Source organism: Carcharodon carcharias, chromosome 1, assembly GCF_017639515.1.
Source record: "Carcharodon carcharias isolate sCarCar2 chromosome 1, sCarCar2.pri, whole genome shotgun sequence".
Classification (NCBI taxonomy): Eukaryota; Metazoa; Chordata; class Chondrichthyes; order Lamniformes; family Lamnidae; genus Carcharodon; species Carcharodon carcharias.
In genome coordinates, this window is record NC_054467.1 from 1,677,814 (window position 1) to 1,699,823 (window position 22,010).

At 41.4% G+C, this 22,010-nt stretch overlaps 1 protein-coding gene across 7 annotated transcripts in view; it reads left to right on the forward strand.

Moving 5' to 3' along the window:
* Nucleotides 1-20,045, forward strand: part of LOC121277425 (sodium/hydrogen exchanger 9B2-like) — a 139,214-nt gene extending 119,169 nt beyond the window's left edge. For all 7 annotated transcript variants that reach the window (XM_041186891.1, XM_041186872.1, XM_041186901.1 and 4 more), the window contains 5 exons: nt 5,069-5,218; nt 7,755-7,863; nt 10,970-11,106; nt 12,889-13,084; nt 17,259-20,045. In XM_041186891.1, coding sequence (XP_041042825.1) covers nt 5,069-5,218; nt 7,755-7,863; nt 10,970-11,106; nt 12,889-13,084; nt 17,259-17,326 — 660 coding nt within the window. In that variant the 3' untranslated portion in view covers nt 17,327-20,045. The remainder of the gene's footprint in view (nt 1-5,068; nt 5,219-7,754; nt 7,864-10,969; nt 11,107-12,888; nt 13,085-17,258) is intronic.
* The last annotated feature ends 1,965 nt before the right edge of the window (nt 20,046-22,010 follow it).

Genomic DNA, 22,010 nt, shown 5'->3' on the forward strand with positions numbered 1-22,010 from the left:
CAAATGTGGTGTTACTGGCAGTGGGGCCATGCCACCAAGGCAGATAATATTGATGACGCTTCACAATTCTGGACCTGAGGTGGAAAGCAACAAAAACAACCTGCTTGCCAGTAGTTATTTTCTTTCAGATTGTAGATCATTTTGTCAGGGTTGGGGATTCAAAGGGAAGTGCATACACATGCTCCATGGAGCCAACATTCTGGGAACAAAGGATCACTTGCAAAATGTTTCAAAAGCTTCATTTCACATGGTTACTCAATTTAATTTTTATGTATTTTGCCTGAAAGGTGGAAAAAATATGTTTCTCCCCCTCTCCTCCTTTCTTTAAGACTTTTTCCCAAGGTCGGGGGGGCGTGTTTGTCTTTCAGTACCTTGCAGTTTCTGATATTCATCTGATTATTTGTTGAGTGTTGAACACTGGATGCCATGAAACATTCCCTGTCCTCACGAGTACATTTCACAACAGAAAGTGGTTACTGATGGATTTAGATCTACTTGGAGACTGGTCACCAGTTGTGTCCTGCAGGGACCAGTATTAGGACCTTTGCTATTTACTATTTTTGTTAATGATCTAGATATAGGTGTTGGAGAAATGATCTGCAAGTTTGTAAATTATAAAAGATGGGTGTCGGTTAGGAATGTGGAAGATGCTTTACTACTACAGGTAGATCCAGGTGTGTTAGGTGATTGGGCCTGTGACTGGCACAATTTAACTTCGAAAACTGCAATGTTTTGCAAATGGGCAGGACCATTGCTTAACATGTGCACATCCTTCAGAGAAAAGACTGAAGTCAGTGGAGAGGCATCTGAACATTTTAATGCATTATCAGGTAAAGGTTCATGACCAATGTTGTGAAACAATAGCTAAAACAAACAGCGTTCTAAGGTGCATTTACAGGGCAATTCATTCACAATATAATTAATGATATCATTTTGACCTGTACAAGATGTTAATTAGATCTAATTAGAATTTTGTGTCCAGTTTTAGTCTCCCCAACTGGTGAACAATTTTGAAACTTGGAAACAATCTGTAACTTCCTGCTTTAATCCAGATACAACTTAGGTCAGATAGGGAGCTAACTGTACAGGCAGTGACGTTTAAACAGCATGTCCAGAGATAAGTATGATGAACAAACTGGGACTAAGTATGCTTCCCTGCTGCAATAAGATAAGCTATCCAGTTACAATGACTCTTAAGTATTTCCAGTTCAGCAGATGTATGTGCCAAAGGAGCAATTTTGCAATTAAATTATATTTCTATTGCTTATTATTTATTGTGTAAAATTTACAGCACCAACTGAACATCAAGAAGGTTGTACAACTTCTGGATCAATAGTGCTACATATCAACTAATTTGCTCTTTATCCAGACTGGTGGACAGACTTATATGATTAGCCCAGCTGTGTTGTGACTTGTATTTATCCCATGACTTTCTATTTTGGGAACAATTTGAACTCATATAAGCTCCTTGTATGTTTTTAATGTAAATATGTGTTCAAAACCTTTGTCTTGTCTTGCATGAGAATAGTGAGATTTTTATATTGAATAATAATGATATCTAGGTGTAATTACAAAGTAGTAGTCTGGGGCCGCAGGTGATCTGATAAGTGATTGGAGCAAAACATGAATGGTTTTTAACTACCACCTGAGCCTTGAAATTAGATTAGTAGACTGGAATTACTGTGCCACATTTTTACTGGAACTTTACAAGGTGGTATAACTAATTTTGGCCTTTTTTGTGCTGGCAGCAACCATCAGATTGGATAAGAATGGCTAGGAGACTTCAATGCATTAACTGTTGTACCAATTGTTAGTAATTCCGATATAAATAGCTCAAGTAGTAATTTGGTAATTGACAGCTTCAGACACCTTACATTTTTAGAAAATAATGAATGTTAATAAGTAAACTAAATTTGTGATTTGAGTAAGATCTGAAAACATAAAAGAAAATACTGTTGGAGATGTTCTTAAGACCATAAGACATAGGAGCAGAAATTAGGCCATTCAGCCCATCGAGTCTGCTCCGCCATTCAATCATGGCTGATAAGTTTCTCAACCCCATTCTCCCGCCTTCTCCCCATAACCTTTGATCCCCTTACCAATCAAGAACCTATCTATCTCGGTCTTAAATACGCTCAATGACCTGGCCTCCACAGCCTTCTGTGGCAATGAATTCCATAGATTCACCACTCTCTGGCTAAAGAAGTTTCTCCTCATCTCTGTTCTAAAAGGTCTTCCCTTTACTCTGAGGCTGTGCCCTCGGGTCCTAGTCTCTCCTACTAATGGAAACATCTTCCCCACGTCCACTCTATCCAGGCCTTTCAGTATTCTGTAAGTTTCAATCAGATCCTCCCTCATCCTTCTAAACTCCATCGAGTATAGACCCAGAGTCCTGAAACGTTCCTCATATGTTAAGCCTTTCACCCCTGGGATCATTCTCGTGAACCTCCTCTGGACCCTCTCCAGGGTCAGAACATCCTTCCTGCGATATGGGTCTGACTTCCCCTTGAATGTATCCATACCAGGGCTTCCCAAACCGTCGGTCGCAATGGAGGCGGAATTCTGGGACCACGTGCTCCGAGGGTAGCAATGGCTGTCGTGGAGCTCTGACTCTGAATGTTAGCCAGCTGCAAGGCCCCTTTAAATCCTTTCTTAGACCAAAAAAATGGTGGGTGTGGTCTAACTGACTGATATCTGAGGGCTGATTCCTGCTCAAAAAAAAACAGGTTTCTAAAAGTCTCTGAAGGGATGGATACTGCTCCCCCGCCCTTCTCACAGAGAGGTCAGGCCAATTTTTAAGCCTCTCAATGAGGTCACGGCGGGAAGAGGTTTAGGAAGCACTGACCTGTTATTCACTCAACTACTCCTTGTGGAGCCAAGTTCCACATTCTAACCACTGTGTGCTGTAAAGATGTTTCTTCTGAATGCTCCTAAAGGCCGTCATTGCCTTTATATTTAGGTCACACTGCAAGCCAAGCTGCAAACCTCCTACCAGCCAGAAAGAGGCCCAAAAACACAAAGGGTCTAAGTGGCATATAACAATAAAGACCGGCCTCTGGACTCACTTCAGCCTATCAGTCACGTACAGGATGCAAACTCATTCAGTGAGTGGACGCCCACTTCTACCTCACTGCAGCTGAAATGTGGAAGCACTATGTTTCCATAAGTTCACCTCACATCCTACACATTTAAAATCATCTTTGTATGGTCTAAGTAACTTACCTGGCTGCAACAAAGCAAAGGCAAGATGGCAGGTATTCAAGACTATCCTCTCGCCCCATGTGAACTAAAACCCTAATTTTTAAAAGTTTCATCCCCCCCCCCCCCCCCCCACTCTCCAAATTCATCCTGGCCTTGATCCTCCCAATCTCTATAACCTCCTCCAGTCTTACAGCCCTCAGATCTCTACGTTCCACTTACGCATTCCCACTTTCACGGCTCTGCCATTAGTTGTTGAGCTGACAGTTGCCTGGGTCCTAGCCTCCGGAATTCTCCACCTCTCCCTCTTCTGTTAAGATGTCCCTTTTTGACCAAGCTTTTGGTCACCTGCCCTAAAATGGCACGGTGTCAAATCCTGCTCGCTAACTTCTGAGGAGCACCTTGGGTCATGTTACTGCATTGAAGCTGCTATGCAAATACAAATTATACTGGATCCACAAAGAGCCTGGGCCTTCACTGATATATGAACAGTTAGGACGCCATTTTATGCAAAAACCGTCAACTTAATGATATCAGAAGTAATGACACTGGATCCTAAAGTTGCATTCAAGGGTAAACTTGCCCACAGCATCCAGATGACTAGACAGGTCCATTAAAAACAATGCACAAGGAAAAATTTGAATGCCTTAGTTCCTGACTGGGTCAATGAGCATTGAGTTTCAAGCCCAACTGCTTTGTCCTGGTAAATTCAATTCCCTCCAAGCAATTCCCTCGATTCAATTTGGCTAAATGCAAATCAATCCCAACCAGTGCTCATGACTCAGCACCAGCTTTCACAACAGCATTAACGGCCAAGCCTTTTGTATGAAAAATTTACATCGTTAAATAAGATGAACCTTTGGCCTATTTGTCTCATCTTCCATTGTACTAACCCTATCTTTCTGCAATGGCCCACCATCACTCTTCTCCATAACTGTCTTCCCACAGCGGTTCCTCCCCCTCTCCCCCATTAGAACCTTTCCACAGCAGGGCCCCCAACTCTTGTTCTTCCATTACAACTGAACATTCCCCCACCTGAATACAAAGTGGTGGAAGCAATGTTACAGTGCTGTACAGAGCTGAAGACTTCCCTGGAGGACAGTTTCTTCAGCAACCCCTCTTTCTCCTCACCACCACAGAGCGGCACCAGAATGCCAGGCTGGACTACGTTGGAACAGGGATCAACCAGGCAACCTCTTGTGCTAGTGGTTTCATTAAACTGACACTCAAATCCTAAATCAGTAGCAAACACTGGAGGTCGCAGAGAAAGGGGCTGTGACAGTCTGTGACAATCGTATACTTACAAAGGGGGTTGCAGTAGTTTCCATCATCATGGTACACCATACTGGGACAAGTAGCGATACCTTCAAGAAGGACAGCAAGATTGCCCATTGAGGTGATGGCCTATTAGGAGTAATTCCAAACTTATCTGATGTAGCAACAGAATCTTAAAATCTGGTAGCTGTAATTGAGAGGCTGGCAAACAGGCTTGTTTTTATTTTGGGTCAGAGAAATGTTTGCAACACACAGAAACCCAATACCATATTCGAGTGTCCTGAACAAGCTGCTGAGAAATCAGTGTGAAGGAATTCTGTTTATCCATTGCAGAGAACACATCGTTCTCCATAGGTGTAAATTGCATGTATCCAAATCCAGAGTGTTAAGAACAGTAATCCCCAAAATAAGCAATGTGTTGCTGCTGAATTTAAATATCTGTAAAACTCCAAATGGAAAGCACAGGTTAACAAATCATTATTTTGACAGCAGCTCTTTACTTCTTTGTTCTCATAGTAGCAATGTGTGTATCTTTGTCTGCCTGTAAAATAAAATAAAAGCAAATACTTAATGTAATTTTATTCTTCCTTTGCAGGAAGATCTTGTGATGAAGCGTTCTTACCTCCTGCTGGGTCTGGCTGTGTTTGCTATTTTTGCTACAGGAGTCTTTGGTTTCCCTGGTTCTGGAGGACTGTGTACAATTGTCATGGCTTTTCTTGCTGGGGTTGGATGGGTTGATGGCAAGGTAGTGTAACAGGTTTCCAATTCAGCATATTGGAGGCTGACACTTTTAATTCGTTGAATCCTTTGTTAAAGCTGTCTAAGCAATAAAGAATTAACATCCGTCTTAGAATAATCGTATGGTTATTAATTATTTATTGAAAAATTCCAATCAGTATGAAGTATTAAAGTTATGAAAAAAAAGATGCATCTTGCACGCATGTCCTGTCCATATACAGCAAGACCTGGACAATATTCAGGCTTGGGCTAAAAAGTGGCAAGTAACATTCACACCACACAAGTGCCAAGAAATGACCATCTCCAACAAGGGAGAATCTAACCATTTCCCATTGACATTCAATGGCATTACCATCGCTGAACCCCCCCCACTATCAACATCCTGCGGGTTACCGTTGCCCAGAAACTGAACTGGACCAGCCATATAAATACTGTGGCTACAAGAGCAGGTCAGAGGCGGGGAATTCTGCAGAGAGTAACTCACCTGCTGACTCCCCAAAGCCTGTCCACCATCTATAAGGCACAGGTCGGGAGAGTGATGAAATACTCCCCACTTCCCTGGATGAGTGCAGCATTCAACATTCAAGAAGCTCAACAACATCCAGGACAAAGCAGCCCCCTTGATTGGCACCCCATCCACCACCTTAAACATTCATTCTGCCTAGCACCGACACACAGTAGCAGCAGTGTAGATACTTGTAGCAGTATCTACAAGATGCACTACACCAACTCACCAAGGCTCCTGAATGAATACAAAAAAATTGTGTAAATTAAAACAAGTTATTCTAATTTATATTAATCATTAGTAGAGCCACATTTGGAGTTTTCTGTACTATTGTGTGTCCTACTCAGCATGTCTTGATGTATTAAAGGGAATTGTAGGAACTTTTATAGCAATTATTCTAAGAATGAAGGTTGCAACTACACAAGAAGTCTATGTGCACAGAATTGTATTACATAATCTGGCTAACACTCCTGGATTGTTGGTGGTGCTGTCTTTAAATTGGGATGTTAGAGAGACATTAATCAGTTTGTTGAGATGAATGTAAAAAATCCCATAACACTGCTAGATGAGCAGGGAGTTGTCCCTGTGACCTGGCCTATGTTCTCCCCTCAACCAGCACCATCAAGAACTCACTACCCTGGTCTCTCATAGGCACCCTCAGTAAATTTCAGCTCATCCAAAGCTCTGCTGTCCATATCCTATGCCAAAGAGATTAAAGGAGGGAATTCCAGAACTTGGGGCCCGTGCAGCTGAAGGATGATTGCCAACAGTGGAGCGATGGAAATCCCAGGAGCACAGATATCTCTGAGGGTTGTGTGGCTGGAGGAGATCAGAGAGATAGGGAGGGACAAGGTCATGTAGGGGTTTGAACTCTTGAGAATTTTAAAATTGAGACATTGCTCAATCAGAAGCCAATGTAGGTCAGCGATCATGGGTTGATGGGTAAATGGGAGTTTTTTGTGAATTAAGACACAGGCAGCAGAGTTTTGGGTGACCTCAAGTTTCAGAGGGGAGAATGTGGGAGGCTAGCCAAGAGTGTATTTGAATAGTCAAACCTAGAGTTACCAAGGTCATGGCTGAGGGTTTCAGTAGCAGATGAACTGAGACATGGGTGGAGTTGATTCGGACAATATTAGAGAGGTGGAAATAGACAATCTTACTGATTTTAAAGTTCACCTCTGGGTTAAATATGTCACCATGGTTATGAACAGTCTGGTTCAACTTAGGCAGTAGCCAGGGTAAGGGATGGAATTGGTAGCTAGAGAATGGAAATCATCTCTGCTGGTCTTGGCTCTCAGATTCCAATGTTATCAAGTAAAATCCTCAACCTCGTATTTAAATCATTTTAATGGCTTTTTACCCTCCCTATCTCTGTAACCTTTGCAATTTTCAGCCCACCACCATTACACCCCACCTCACTTGAACTCTCACCAAAGTAATGTAGGGTGGACCATACAGAAATATGTAAATGAGGATTAAAATTTATGGATGATTTGGAGTTTTTAAAGGTGTAAGCCAAGAGGCTAGCAAGATAGTCATTGGAGAAATCCAGTATAGAGATGGAATTGTGTATATTATGGTTTTGGCAGTGATAACCTCTGCAAATAGTATTCCACAGATGGGATTGAGTGATAATGGACAATATTTATAACTGGAATAGAACATCAAAATTGCGATCTAGCTGAGCAAGAAGCAAGGCTATGGAGATGGAGTTCTTTTTGGGTGAGAGAACAGTGTGAAAATAATGGTTTACATCTTCCCAATGTTCAAATATGTGAAATACTGCCATTCATGACTTTGCCAGTCAGACTTTCTGGCAGCATTGGATATATTTGTGGAGTTAACCCAGTATAAAGTGGTCAAACTGGGTTGTTGTTCTTGTGCATGTAGAAGCTGACCTTGTGTATTTGATCTTTTCAGGAGATGAATTAGATGTGTAGAATGTCTTTATATGCTTTCTAATATTGTCAGTTAATATCATTTATCTCCTTTAAATTGATGCATTTGCAAAGGTTACTTTTTACTTTTTGACTTTTAGGGTGGAGCTGAAGGTATCACTGCCAATGCCTGGGCCATCTTCCAGCCATTACTGTTTGGATTGATTGGAGCAGAAATATCCGTTTCTTCGCTAAACTCATATACAGTCGGTAAGAGGTTTAAAGTTTGATTTAAAATTATTGGTGAGTTCCAACTGGGCAAGATGTCCATTGAGGTCTGATATTGCAGGTAATTTAAAAAGGGAGGAATGACAGTTTTACTCTTTTCAGTTTGAGTAATTCTTCTTGGGTGGTCCCTCGGGATCAAGGATGACTTGCTTCCACTCTGGTTTGATGGCTTTGGCAACAGCTCTCTTTTCAGCAGCATTCAAGATCTTCCCTTTTGCTGAAAAGAGAGACATGCTGTCGAAGCTTTTGATCCTGCACTCGAGAATACCAAATCTCAAAGGGAAGAATAATTTATACTGTATGAGAAGAGGGTGCTGATTGGTTAGCAAATGGACTCTGATTGGTAGAAGCGTTCCCACGCAGAATGCACCAGGGAACAGTTAACTGCCAAGTTGTGGTTTAAATTCAAACCAGGCAGATAGCTCTGGTCGAGGCATTGCCATGGGGAATAGCTGTCCCCCAAGCTTTTGTTAGATTGAAAATGGCACAATGCGTGGACATGTTCTTTCTGTTTGTAAAGGATAGGGGCCTGTGTGTGAATACGTAACCAATTCTTGTGAATTTGTCCTGGTGAGTGCAAGACAAAAAGCTTCAGCAGCGTGCCTCTCTTTCTCAGCAATACCCTCGTTCTGTACTACCAAATAATTATCCTCTTTTTGTTTTTTTATGATCAGTTTGATCCATTGTCAGACTTGGCTTAGTAGATTTCCCCCTCACCTCTGAGCCATAAGGTCATAGATTCAAACATTCCAGAAACACGTACATCGAATCTGGGCTGACACTTAGTATATAACATTTAATCTACTGCACCAAGTATCACATTGTCTGAGGTGCTACATATCAGCTGCAATAATAAAATGAGGCACCATCTGCCCTCTTGGGTGGAGTTGAAAGATCCCTCAGCAATATTTGAGAAGAGCAAGGTGTCCTGGCCATCACTATCCTTTAACCAACATCAGAAAAAGTAACATCATTCACCTACTGATGTTTGTGGGGCCCTGCTGTGAAAAGAAACACTGGCATTTCTATAGCACTTTTCGCAACCACTGGACATCTCAAAGCACTTTACAATCAATGAAATGTAGTCACTGTTGTAATGTGGGATACATGGCAGCAATTTTGCACACAGCAAGATCCCACAAACAACAGTGTGGTAATGACCAAATAACCTGTTTTTGTGATGTTGATTGAAAGATAAATTTAACATCACTGCAGGAGTTCCTCAGGGTAGTGTCCTTGGCCTAACCATCTTCTGCTTTATCAATGACCTTAACTTCCATCATAAAGTCAGAAGTGGGGATGTTTGCTGATTGTGCAATGTTCAGCACCATTCACGACTCCTCATACTGAAGCAGTCCATGTCCAAATACAGCAAGACCTGGACAATATCCAGGCTTGGGCTGACATGTGGCAAGTAACGTTCGTGCCGCACAAGTGCCAGGCAATGACTATCTCTAACAAGAGAAAATCTAACTATCGCCCCTTGACATTCAATGTTATTACCATCACTGAGTCCCTCACTATCCACATCCTGAGGGTTACCATTTGACCAGAAACTGAATTGGACTATCCATATAAATACTGTGGCTACAAGAGCAGGTCAGAGGCTGTGAATCCTGTGGCGAGTAACTCACCTCCTGACTCCCCAAAGCCTGTCCACCATCTACAAGGCCCAAGTCAGTGTGATGGAATACTCTCCACTTGCCTGGATGAGTGCAGCTCCCACAACACTCAAGAAGCTTGACACCATCCAGGACAAAGCAGTCGGCTTGATTGGCACCTCATTCACAAACATTCACTCCCTCCACCACCGACACACAGTAGCAGCAGTGTGTACCAGCTACAATATGCACTGCAGGAACTCACCAAGGTTCCTTAGCACCTTCCAAGCCCACAACCACTACCATCTAGAAGCACAAGGGCAGCAGATAGATTGGAACACCACCACCTGGAAGTTCCCCTCCAAGTCACTCACCATCCAGACTTGGAAATATATTGCCATTCCTTCACTGTCACTGGGTGAAAATCCTGGAACACCCTCCCTAACAGCATTGTGAGTATACCTACACTACAGGGACTGCAGTGGTTCAAGAAGGCAGCTCACCATCACCACCTCAAGGGCAATTAGGTATGGGCAATAAATGCTGGCCTAGCCAGTGATGTGCACATCTCATGAATGAATAAAAATAAATAAGTACATATTGGTCCCAGGACACTGGGGATAACTCCCTTGGTCTTCTTTGAAGTGGTGCCATGGGATCTTTTCCGTCTACCTGAGGTCAGATGGTTCAATGTCTCATCTGAAAGATTGCATCTCCAACAGCACAGCTCTCCCCTCAGTACTGCACTGGAGTGTCAGCTTTGATTTCTGTGCTCAATTCCTGGAGTAGAACTTGAACTTGGAACTGTGTGACCCGGAGATGAGAGTGCCACAAACTGAAACATAGCTGATGCCTGGTGCCAATTAACCGAGTTTGGACTACGGATAACAGTGACTGCTTTTCAAAAGTTATTCTTTAGCTGTGAAGTACTGTATAGAATCGGTGAGCTACATCAGGATTTCATTTGGAATAAACAGCTCACTTATTCCATTTAAAGGAGGGCCAGGCCTTAAAAAGGCATTGGGGAAAGGTACCAGTGTCTGCAGGCACTGGCACCAAGGTCACAGGATTTTCCAGCCTGGGGATTCAGTCTTCCAGGATGTGGCAGCACTAGGAGAGTGACAGGATCTCCAGCACTCCTGAAGTCTTGTAGCACATAAGAAGAGCTGGGCAACAGGATATGATAGCATTGATAAAGGCTGCCTTTGAGTCTCGGTGTATGGTAACGCTGACATAGGTTTCCAGGCTGTTTCCTGCATTGGGACGAATCTCTTGGCACCGGAAACGACATATTGACATTAGGAACTTTGAAGTGGGTGCAGAATCTGGTAGCTTTGAGATTGTAGCAAACCAAGTAAAGTCTGACCTGAATTTTTTCTGGCTGTTAACTTGGGTGAAAACCAGTTCTAGTGCATATTCATGCTCACTTTTTACCTTTTGCATCTGTACCTCCTGATTCTAAATAATTTACCATATTTTTACCCAAGGTCTTGGGATTGCAACTCTGAGCATCGCTCTTGTAGTCAGAATCTTGGTGACATTTCTCATGGTACACTTCTCTGGATTTAACATGAAAGAGAGAATTTTTATTTCTTTGGCCTGGATCCCTAAAGCCACAGTTCAGGTTGGTGTGTAACATAATTTAGTAGTTTTACTTATCAAAGTTATCAGTCTGTAAAATCAAATAGAGATTTGACCCTTACTGGTAGCCTTGGTGCATCATTGCTCCCGCTCGTCCTACATCTTCTCATTGTTGCTTTTCCATATAGTTATTTTGTTACACAGTCAAAGGCCATTACAAATTTAGTCTATGTCCTGTACCTCTGAACCTGATATTAAAAATGTGCTCAAAGGGCAACTTATCAATGAATAATAATAAATTGATCACTGAAGGCTATTGATGCATTTTGATCTGGAAATCAAGGGTAAAATGAGAACTATGGCCCAAATTTGCTACAACAGGTTTACATTTACATTTACCACAGCTGAGCTTAAGCACTGTTTGAAAATCAACCTACTAAAGGAGAGGGTTGTGACATTCAGCGCTCCTTCAGCAAACAATGCTCACAACAGGAGCTATTTAAACTCAGCTGTGGTAAATGTAAATGTAAACCTGTTGTAGAAAACATGGGCCATAGCTCTCATTTCACCCTTAATTTCCAGATCATGATGCATTAACAGCCTTCAATGATCAATGCTGAATTTACAGTGAGTTGTATAGACAATACCTGGTTGGAAATGCACATAGAGAAACACTAACCAGCAGATGGCGGGTCATAAACTTAGTGGACAGGATTTTACTTCCCAAGGGTGGGCGCCTGACCCAATCGGGTGTAAAATACTGTACGATGGTGTTGGGCGAACATCCCAACTCTCGCGCAATATTTCGGTCGGTGGGCAGAAGCGTGCCCGTTGACAATTAAGAGGCCTATTAAGGCCTTTAATCAACAAATTTAAACCTATTTTTCGCTGCCTGTTCAACCTTATGGTTGGTGGGTGGGCAAATTGGCCAGGCAGCCTTTTGAATTTTTAGCAAATCTCGTCCATGGGTGGGATGAGGTTTCCACAATTAAATAAAAAATAAATATAAATTTTTGAGCATAATTTTTATTCTGTTAATGTTATTGTGAGTGAATCCCATGTTGGAACATTTATTTTCAGATTTTAAAAATCGTTATTTTTGAATTTAAAATTGTTCAGCTCCCTGAGGCAGGTCCCTGCCTTCAAGTAGTTTTCATTGTGTGCTGCCCCACACACGCGCAGGCTTTTGCGCTGACACTCCCCCGACCCCCACCTGGCAGTGCTGAATTTCTCAGCGCACCTTTCATGCTGGCTAGTCGTTAATTGGCCAGCCAGTGTGAAATCATGGGCGGGGGCCGATGGTGGGCGCGGACCGTTTCTCAGCTGCTCCTGGGCCCACCCACTGCGCCCACCCGACAACCCAAAATCCTGCCCTGTGTATGCTGGTAAAGTACAAGTTTAAAAAAAGAGACTGACAGAGGAGGCATAGATTGGCCACAAGCCACAAAGATTATAAAGGAAAAGATTACCATGGAAATAAGTGCCAAACTTTCTTTTCATGTGTTTGTATGTAAATAGATTTGTGACATTATATTACACTGTGGGTGTGGCTCATCACCCAGCTGCTAAAAAGCAGCAGCAAAATAACTGCTTCTGTATCAGGGCAGCAAGTAATGTTAATGTTAAAAAAATAAAAAAAAACTTAAATCTAAGTGGGCAGATAGCATGATGCGAGACATTGTTGTATAAAATCTGTTTAGTTTTCCAGTTTGGACAATTATTAAAATAGTGTTGCCCTGTTTGCTGCTCAGTTCAGTGCAAATGTTGTGTCTCCAAGTTAAGCTTTGTTATATGCTGCGTGATCTTCTTCTTTGTGCTGAATTAGGCTGCCATTGGATCTGTAGCTTTGGACATGGCACGAATCCGAAATGACAAGATTGCAGCGGAGTATGGTTTGAGTGTTCTCACTGTGGCCTTTCTGGGAATCCTGATCACAGCTCCAATCGGAGCAATTATTATCGGCTTGCTAGGACCAAAGCTACTATATAGAGCGAAACAGCAGAAACTGGACTGCAGAGAAGGTCAGCCTTAGAGCTTACTGGAGTATTAAAAATCCACAAACCTCTTCCCTTCTATTCAATATGCTTACTGGAATAATCTGAAATTCATATATCCTCTTTGAAGGGGTTCCATGCATGCAATGTAGGTATGATTGATGAACAGTTGAATCGCATTTATAGAAACTAATAAGTATGTGCAGTGTGGGAAACTTGGTAAATATCATCCAGAGAAATAATTAGTACAGGGTTGCTTTCACTAGTGGAAAAAATGTGCCTCAGTAATTTCTTTTTTTGGAAAAATATACTTTATTCATAAAATATCTGAAAGAACATTACAAAACATTTCAAAATGGCCATCACAAAAAGTGCAATCAGATTCAACTTTTCCGCATAAATCATGAGGTGCTTCAATACAATCAATAAACATTACAGACATTTCAACATGGTCATTACAGTTAGTGCAATGGTATTCAAGTTATCGACACAGATCATGTTGCACTCTGAGGTGCTTCAATACAATTAAGATACATTTAGTATTTACTGCATATATTCATTGAGAGTCATACAGCCCGAGGAATCTATACAATTTCCAGCCCCTCGGTGCACTATGGCAGAAAGGCACTAGTAGAAAAAATGTGCTTCAGTAATTTCTTAGGGTGATTCAGAGCCTGCTCCAGATGTGCTTAATATTTGGCCATCATTTAGAATTATTGGGGCATGTGCCAGAATAGACCTACTTTTACCCTGTTCTTGCCAGCATTTTTGACTCTGGCTAATTGCAGTATCTTGCAATTGTAATGAAAGGTAAGCTGGCTTATGGTACCATGGCAGCAATATATATGCAGATCAATGAGTAGAATAGCATAAATATTCCTTTTGTGTTGGTTGGTAGTGTATAATGAGGGAAGTAGCCTGTTGTGGCAGATGTCACTGTGATAAGTGAAAGAGATTATGTAATGTTGGTGATTTACAGCAGGAAGTGATGTGTTGATTCTTATGAAGTTATGGAATTATCTTTATTTTCTTACAAATCAAACCCTAATGAGGTTATTTCAACTTGGACAAAAACATTTTTATGGTTTATAAATGTGACTGGCAACAAATAGGTTAAGGCATATTCTTTACTGACTGGCCTTAATTTTATTCTCGATAGATATGTGGCTAACAATTTTTAAAGTTTATTTAAGAAGTACCTTTTCTGTTTGAATTATTTAATTATTATGGCACTGATGACTCGGACTGCTTTACAAAATTATTTTAATTGGGCTGGCATGTCCTTAGTCGCTGAGATGGTGTTCCACTTCCATTGCAATTTGGACTCCAGTATTTTTCTTGATTTTCCAGCAGTCGAATAGTTTTCTTCAGAGGTCAAATGTGTGTCTTTTCACATTGATAAAGGAGAGATGACCATAATCCGATAGTTTTAACAGAAGTTAAATAAATACTGCATGAATATGGGAAGATCTCATCCCTGAAGGGCAAGCTTGGTATGCAGGCTCAATTGACTGTGTCCAGGCTTGTATTTTGTTCATTTAAGCATATTACCTGACAACTGTGACATAGTCAAATATTACCCTAAATAGTTACATTCTTTTTTTAGTGGAAGCAGCAAATAGCATTCGAATTCACCCTGAAAAGAGTCAACCTGTTAAGGACTCGAGTGGGCTGGTAATTAGGACTCAAAAGATCATGGGGGATGTAGAAATGGGGTAACAAAGAACACAAGAGCAAGCAGGAGGAAGAGAAAGGATGAAAAGAATGTAACAGAAAATGAGGCAGACAAGTTGGGAGCTGTTAAACTTTCATGGTTGTTATTTGCCTGAGGTACAAGCATTCCCCACCTGCCCCTTTCAGAAGAAATATAAAAGGGGTTGTCTTAGGCTGCTGCTCATTCTCACCTTTCTGTCTCTGGGAACTGTGCCTTTCCCATGTACATTAAAGAGGCAAATAGGCCCAAAAGACAAATTAACAAATAAGATGTGGACACAACCTGAAATTGAAAGTGCAGGAGCTTACTGAAAATATGACAGTGCAACTGTGTTGTTATATTTTGCTGAAAGGTATCTATCAATATGCTGATAACAGGTTATCCCTTTAATTGAATATTTGAAAGTAAATGACTGAAATCTGAAATGTCTTCTGAGGGTATCTGTAAGGTCAGTTAGACATAAATGTTGACAGCAATGGTCACCTTCACTGCCTCTGAATATGTAACAAGGTTAATGACTCTTCGTGAATCAAGTAGCACATTTGATTCATGAAGAGTCATTAACCTTGTTACATCTTCAGAGGCAGTGAAGGTCACCATTGCTGTCAACATTTATGTCTGTCGAAGGGTCATGAGGACTCGAAACGTCAACTCTTTTCTTCTCCGCCGATGCTGCCAGACCTGCTGAGTTTTTCCAGGTAATTCTGTTTTTGTTTTTGTTGTGTTGCACATTTTCAGTCACAGCCTTCCAGGTGAGTTTGAGTTTCCTCTGGTATTGTTTCTCTGCCAGACTGGGTAGCTACTGCACTACAATAGATCTTTTGTATCTCCCCATGCCTTCTGCTTCCAGACCTCCCTCTTCCTCCTCTTTAATGATACGCCTGATGATAATGGCTACTACAGGTCAAGAACTCAGGTCCTGGTTACTTTTCTCACTCTTACCTTTCTTCTTGCACTTTTTCACACACACACACACACACACACACAGCTGGAATTTTCTGGCCCCTCTGTGGCAGATGTGGCAAACCAGCCAAAAGTCCATTGACTTCAGCGGCACCAGTAAATCCCATCGACGGGCAGGACCGCAAGATCTCCGCCCCCTCCATAAATACCTTTGCTTATGCCAGTTCTAAATTTCAGTGATATACACCCCTTTAGTGGAATGTTTCACTGGATACTCATTCCCAATCCTTAACAAGTCTTTAAATTGTTAATTGCAAAATAACCCATCCTGATTTATTTAACAATGGCACAATTAAACATCTTTCCCATCTCTCAGAAACATGGATTTGAATTGTCTCCCAGTAGCTAATGAAATCTAATGTCTTGGGTCTGACAGTCAGAACAGAAGAAACAGAAGGAGAAGTAGGCCATTCAGCCCTTCGAGCCTGCTCCATCATTCAGCTAGATCATGGCTGATCTTCTACTTCAACACCATTTTCCAGCATTATCCCCTTATCCTTTGATATCCTTAATATCTAGAAATCTATCAGTCTTTGTCGAATACACTCAATGATTGAGTTTCCACAGTCCTCTGGGGAGAGAATTCCCCACCATCGGAGTGAAGAAATTCCCCCTCATCTTAGTCTTAAATGATCTAAGCCTTATTCCGAGACTGTATCACCTGGTTCTAGAGCCCTCCCAGTCAGGGGAAAAATCCTTCCTGCATCCACCCTGCCAAGCCCTGTAAAAAAAAAACTTTGTATGCTTTAATGAGATCATCTCTCATTCTTCTAAACTCTGGAAAATATAGACCCAGTTTCCTTAATCTCTCCTCCTAGGACATTCCCACCATCCTAGGGATTAGTCCACTGAACCTTTGTTCTCCTCCTTCTATAGCAAGTATATCCTTCCTTAGATAAGGAGACCAAAACTGCATGCAATACTCCAAGTGCAGACTCACCAAGGTTTTATATAATTTCAGCAAGACTTCATTACTCCTGTACTCAAATGCTCTTGCAGTAAAGGCTAATTAACATAACATTTGCCTTCATAATTGCTTGCCGTACCTGCATGTTAACCTTAAGTGATTTATGAACAAGGACACCTTTTGAACTTCAACGCTTCCCAATCTCTCCCCATTTAGGAAATGCTCTGAATTTCTGTTTTTCCCACCAAAATGGATAACATCACATTTTTCCGCATTATATTCCATCTGCCGTGTTCTTGCCCACTTACAAAGCCTCTCAAAATCCCCTTGAAGCCTCTTTGCATCCTCCTTCATGAGGTTGATCAACCTCATGGCCACGGAGAGCTCCTGGAACCCATTTTGATTGCCCTCAGTTGTTGGAGAAGAATTTCCCTAATTATCTTTCCCCTGGATTAGCCTAATGTATATTTAGTGTAATCTCAGCAGTTGCTGACATGAGTAGTAGCACACAGGCATGGTGATCAATTGCAATATGACTATATGGGACAGCCTTTCTGACCTTTCTCTGTTGGCTATTTTGGTATATTCATATCCTTGATGTATGGTTTGTTCTACAGGCACAGAAAGCCAGACCATTACGCCATGTGAACACGATCAAAGAGTGGAAAATGACATTGAAGTCTGAGATGTTTTATGGATCCATATTAGGTTTTCCGGAATGATCTCGGCCATGAATTTTAACAGATGTTTGATTCTTGAATATTTCTGTGGGTAGCAGACAAAGTGGCTTTTAAAAATGTTTTTTTTATTAACGGTTGTACATTATCTAGATTTATTTTTTAAAAGAAACTATCCAGATTTACATAAATACCTATTCGTTTGGAACTTTTATTTGTGCAGAAATCAACATGAGCATTTTAGACTTTTGCTTGACATTACAGAGGTATTTATGCAATGATCTTTAGACCAATGTTACTAGGGTTGTACCCAAGATTTTGGAAAGACCCTAGACATTTAATTGTATGTACCCAGGAAGCCTATGAGGTCATGAACATAGTTTGTATCTGTTGTTTATGCAAATTCCAGCAGAATAATTAGTCCCATGTGTCACCACAAATCAGAATCCTGATATTTTTATTTTGTGTGATACTAATAACAGTCCCACTTTCTCCAATATTGCTGCTCTTCCTTTCTGTAAGGTATCTACTGGGTCATGTGCTGAAGTCATTGTTGACAGGCATTGAGAGTCTGACACTGCAATATCGAGGATGCTGCAGCACAGAGTCAGATCTGAGAAGCTATGGGTAAAATTCTGACGGGTATTGTAATCCTAGCTTCCTTTTCATGCTTTTAAAAACAATTACTTTTTCTTTCAATTTTGGGGTCCCAAACAGCATTCTGTGTCTAAAAGGGCACCAGAACACCTACTCTCCGACCAATTAATTCAATAATAATCCACCAAGGTTTGTACCAAAGCGGTCCAAGTTGAATAACTTCTTGGCGTATCAGCGTGTCCCTCTTTTAATGGCCAAATGAACCTGGAAATCATGGGTAGGAGTCTGAGATTTCACTATATTGAGCTGTTTTGATTAATATGGTATTTCCCTTTTTGTAACGGGTGAGTTGAGTTTACAGCCATGGTTTACACTCTAGCTTTGTCTCTCCAGCTTCTATTTTCTAACTAGGACAATTGCACAAATGCAAACAGCATTGCAGAACAGAGAGTTGTCAGTTCTTTATCCTCAATAATGTGTAATTAGTATTAAATTTCTTCATGGATTACCTTTCAATACAATCTTCCACAGAAACACCATAAATTATTTTATTACTAGGAGGGTTTTATAAAGCTTTTGATAAAGTCTCGTCATTCAAGATTCAGCCTAAAATTAATAATGATAGAATTGCAGAAAATGAGTGAGCGAGCTTGGGGAATCTTGCAGCTACATTCACAGGCCACTAATAACACCATTGGGAATAATGAAATTACTTGTGTTTGTCAGAGTGTATTTTCTATTAGGTGCATCATAAACCAAAAATACCCCATATTTAAAGTATACTAGTAATGCCATTCAAAAACCATAAGGATGACTGATGTAAGAAATGGAACTTGCATACTCCAAAATTAGGAGGAAAGCATGTTTTTCTAGTACCATGGGAGCTTCATTCTGTACAGTGTCTGAGCTGCGAACCCTTATCTAAATGAAATTGTCTTGTTGCTGTGAATGATGTCTCAACACCTATTCTAGTCACCAGTTCTGGTCCCTGAATTGTGGGAAGGATATTAATTTATAAATCATAAAAAGTTATAAATTTTATAAAGGAGTAACTTACTTAACCAGAGTATGCTGAGGGTGTGGAATTTGCTACCACATGGAGTCAGTGAGACAAATAGCATAGTTACATTTAAGGGAAAACTAATAAATACATGAGGGAGAGAGGCATCAAAGATTATGATGATAGGGTGCGATGAAGTAGAGTAGAAGGAGATCCATGTGGAGCATGGACCAGTTAAGCCTCATGGCCTGTTTGTGTGCTTTACAATCTGTGTAATATATAATGCAAAGGTAAGCAATAAAGATGATTCTGGCTATTGACTTATTAGGAAATATTAAGTAAACGAACCTCATTTTCTTTGGAAAAATAAATCCCTGAGGTGTCTGAATTAACGGTTAAATTTATAATGTGGTTGCTAAAATTGCTCAGCCAGTTGGTTTGCTAGAGTGAAGGGTTCAAGGGCCAGAAGAGACAGCGTTAGAAATAAAAAGGGAAGCCAAGCAAAATGTTGTCACCTAAAAGATGCTAAATATGTCGAATAAATTATCAAGCAATAATATTGAATTTCAGCATGAAATGGACTCTCAGACAATTGTGTGTATTTTTGGCTGCTGTTTGAGTCTGTTCAATTTTTTCTTTTCCTAAAAATTATGTGCTCATGCACTTATGAGTCAATCTAAAATTAATTTAAATTTAGAACACATTAATTTGTGCTTTACATATAGATATAATATATATATTGCATAAATATGGTTGGCGTTTTTAAAGTTAAAAATTCCACCCAATTCAACATTTTAAAATCCATGTTTATTTTGAGAACATCAATAAAATATCTGAAAGAAATCTACCAAACTATTCTTATCTGGACACTCCCTAAGTTGGTCCATGTGATTTATTTTTAAAAATCTCACTCATCACAAGGAGATTCGTGCTCAATACTTTTCATGTTAAGCTTTCTTTAAACCTGATTTTTGCTAAGGAAAATGATTATATCGAGCAGGCAGTGGGAGATGGCGTAGTGGGATTGTCGCTGGACTAGTAATCCAGAGACCCTGGGTAATGCTCCCGTCATGGCAGATGGCGAAGTTTGAATTCAATAAAAATCTGGAATTAAAAGTCTGTTGTAAAAACCCATCTGTTTCATTAATGTCCTTTAGGGAAGGAAATCTGCCGTCCTTACCTGGTCTGGTCTACATGTGACTCCAGACCCACAGCAATGTGGTTGACTCTTAGGTACCCTCTGAAATAGCCCAGCAAGCCACTCAGTCATATCAAACTGCTACAAAGTCTCAAAAAAGGAATAAAATTGGAATGGCATCAACCTAGGCACTGGAAACGACAATGGCAAACTCAGCCCTGTCGGTCCTGCAACGTCCTCCTTATTAATATCTGGGGGCTAGTGCCAAAATTGGGATAGCTGTCTCTCATACTAGTCAAGCAACAGCCTGACATAGTCATCCTCATAGAATCATATCTTACAGATAATATCCAAGACACCACTATCACCATCCCTGGGTATGCCCTGTCCCACTGCCAGGACAGAGCCAGCAGAGGGAGGGAGTTGCCCTGGGAGTCCTCAACATTGACTCCGGGCCCCATGAAGTCTCATGGTATCGGGTCAAACATGAGAAAGGAAACCCCCTGCTGATTACCACGTACCATCCTGCTTTAGCTGATGAATCAATCCTCCTCCATGTTGAACACCACTTGGAGGAAGCACTGAGGGTGGCAAGGGCACAGAATGTACTCTGGGTGAGGGACTTCAATGTCCATCATCAAGAGTGGCTCGGTAGCACCACTACTGACCACATCCGAAAGGACATAGCCACTAGAGTGGGTCTGCAGCAGGTGGTGAGGGAACCAACAAGAGGGAAAAACACACTTGACCTCATCCTCACCAACCTGCCTGTCCATCTCTGTCCATGACAGTATCAGTGGGAGTGACCACCGCACAGTTGTTGTGGAGACGAAGTCCCGCCTCACATTGAGGATACCCTCCATCAAGTTGTGTTGCACTAACACCGTGCTAAATGGGATAGATTTCACACAGTCCTGCAACTCAAGACTGGGCATCCATGAGGCGCTGTGGGCTATCAACAGCAGCAGGATTGTACTCAAACACAATCTGCAACCTCATAGCCTGGCATATCCCCCACTCTACCATTACCATCAAGCCAGGGGATCAACCCTGGGTCAATAAAGAGTGCAGGAGGGCACGTCAGGAGCAGCACCAGGCATAACTAAAATTGAGGTGTCAACCTGATGAAGCTGTAACACAGGGCTACTTGTGTTCCAAACAGCATAAGCAGCAAGTGATAGACAGTTAAGCGATCCTACAACAACGGGTCAGATCTAAGCTCTACAGTCCTGCCACATCCAGTCGTGAATGGTGGTGGACAATTAAACAACTGAAGGCAGAAGTATTTGCAACAATTTTCAGCCAGAAGTGCCGAGTGGATGATCCATCTCAGCCTCCTCCAGAGGTCACCAGCATCACAGATGCCAGTCTTCAGCCAACTTAATTCATTCCACGTGATATCAAGGAACGGCTAGAGATACTGAATACTGAAAAGGTTATGGGCTCTGACAACATTCCAGCAATAGCAATGAAGACTTGTGTTCTAGAACTTGCCGTGCCCTTAGCCAAGCTGTTCCAGTACAGCTACAACACTGGCATCTACCTGGCTATGTGGAAAATTGCCCAGAAGTGTCATGTATGCAAAAAGCAGGACAAATCCAACCTGGCCAATTACCATCCCATCAGTCTACTCTCCACCACCAGTAAAGTGATGGAAGAGGTCATCAACAGTGCTATCAAGCGGCACTTGCTTAGCAATAACCTGCTTACTGACGCCCAGTTTGGGTTCTGCTAGGGCCACTCAGCTCCTGACCTCATTACAGCCTTGGTTAAACATGGACAAGAGAGCTGAACTCCCAAGATGAGGTGAGAGTGACTGCCCTTGACATCAAGGCTGCATTTGAGTGTGGCTTCAAAGAGCCGTGGCAAAACTGGAGTCGATGGGAATGGGGGGAAAACTCCACTGGTTATAGTCATATCTAGCACAAGGGAAGATGGTTTGTGGTTGTTGGAGGTC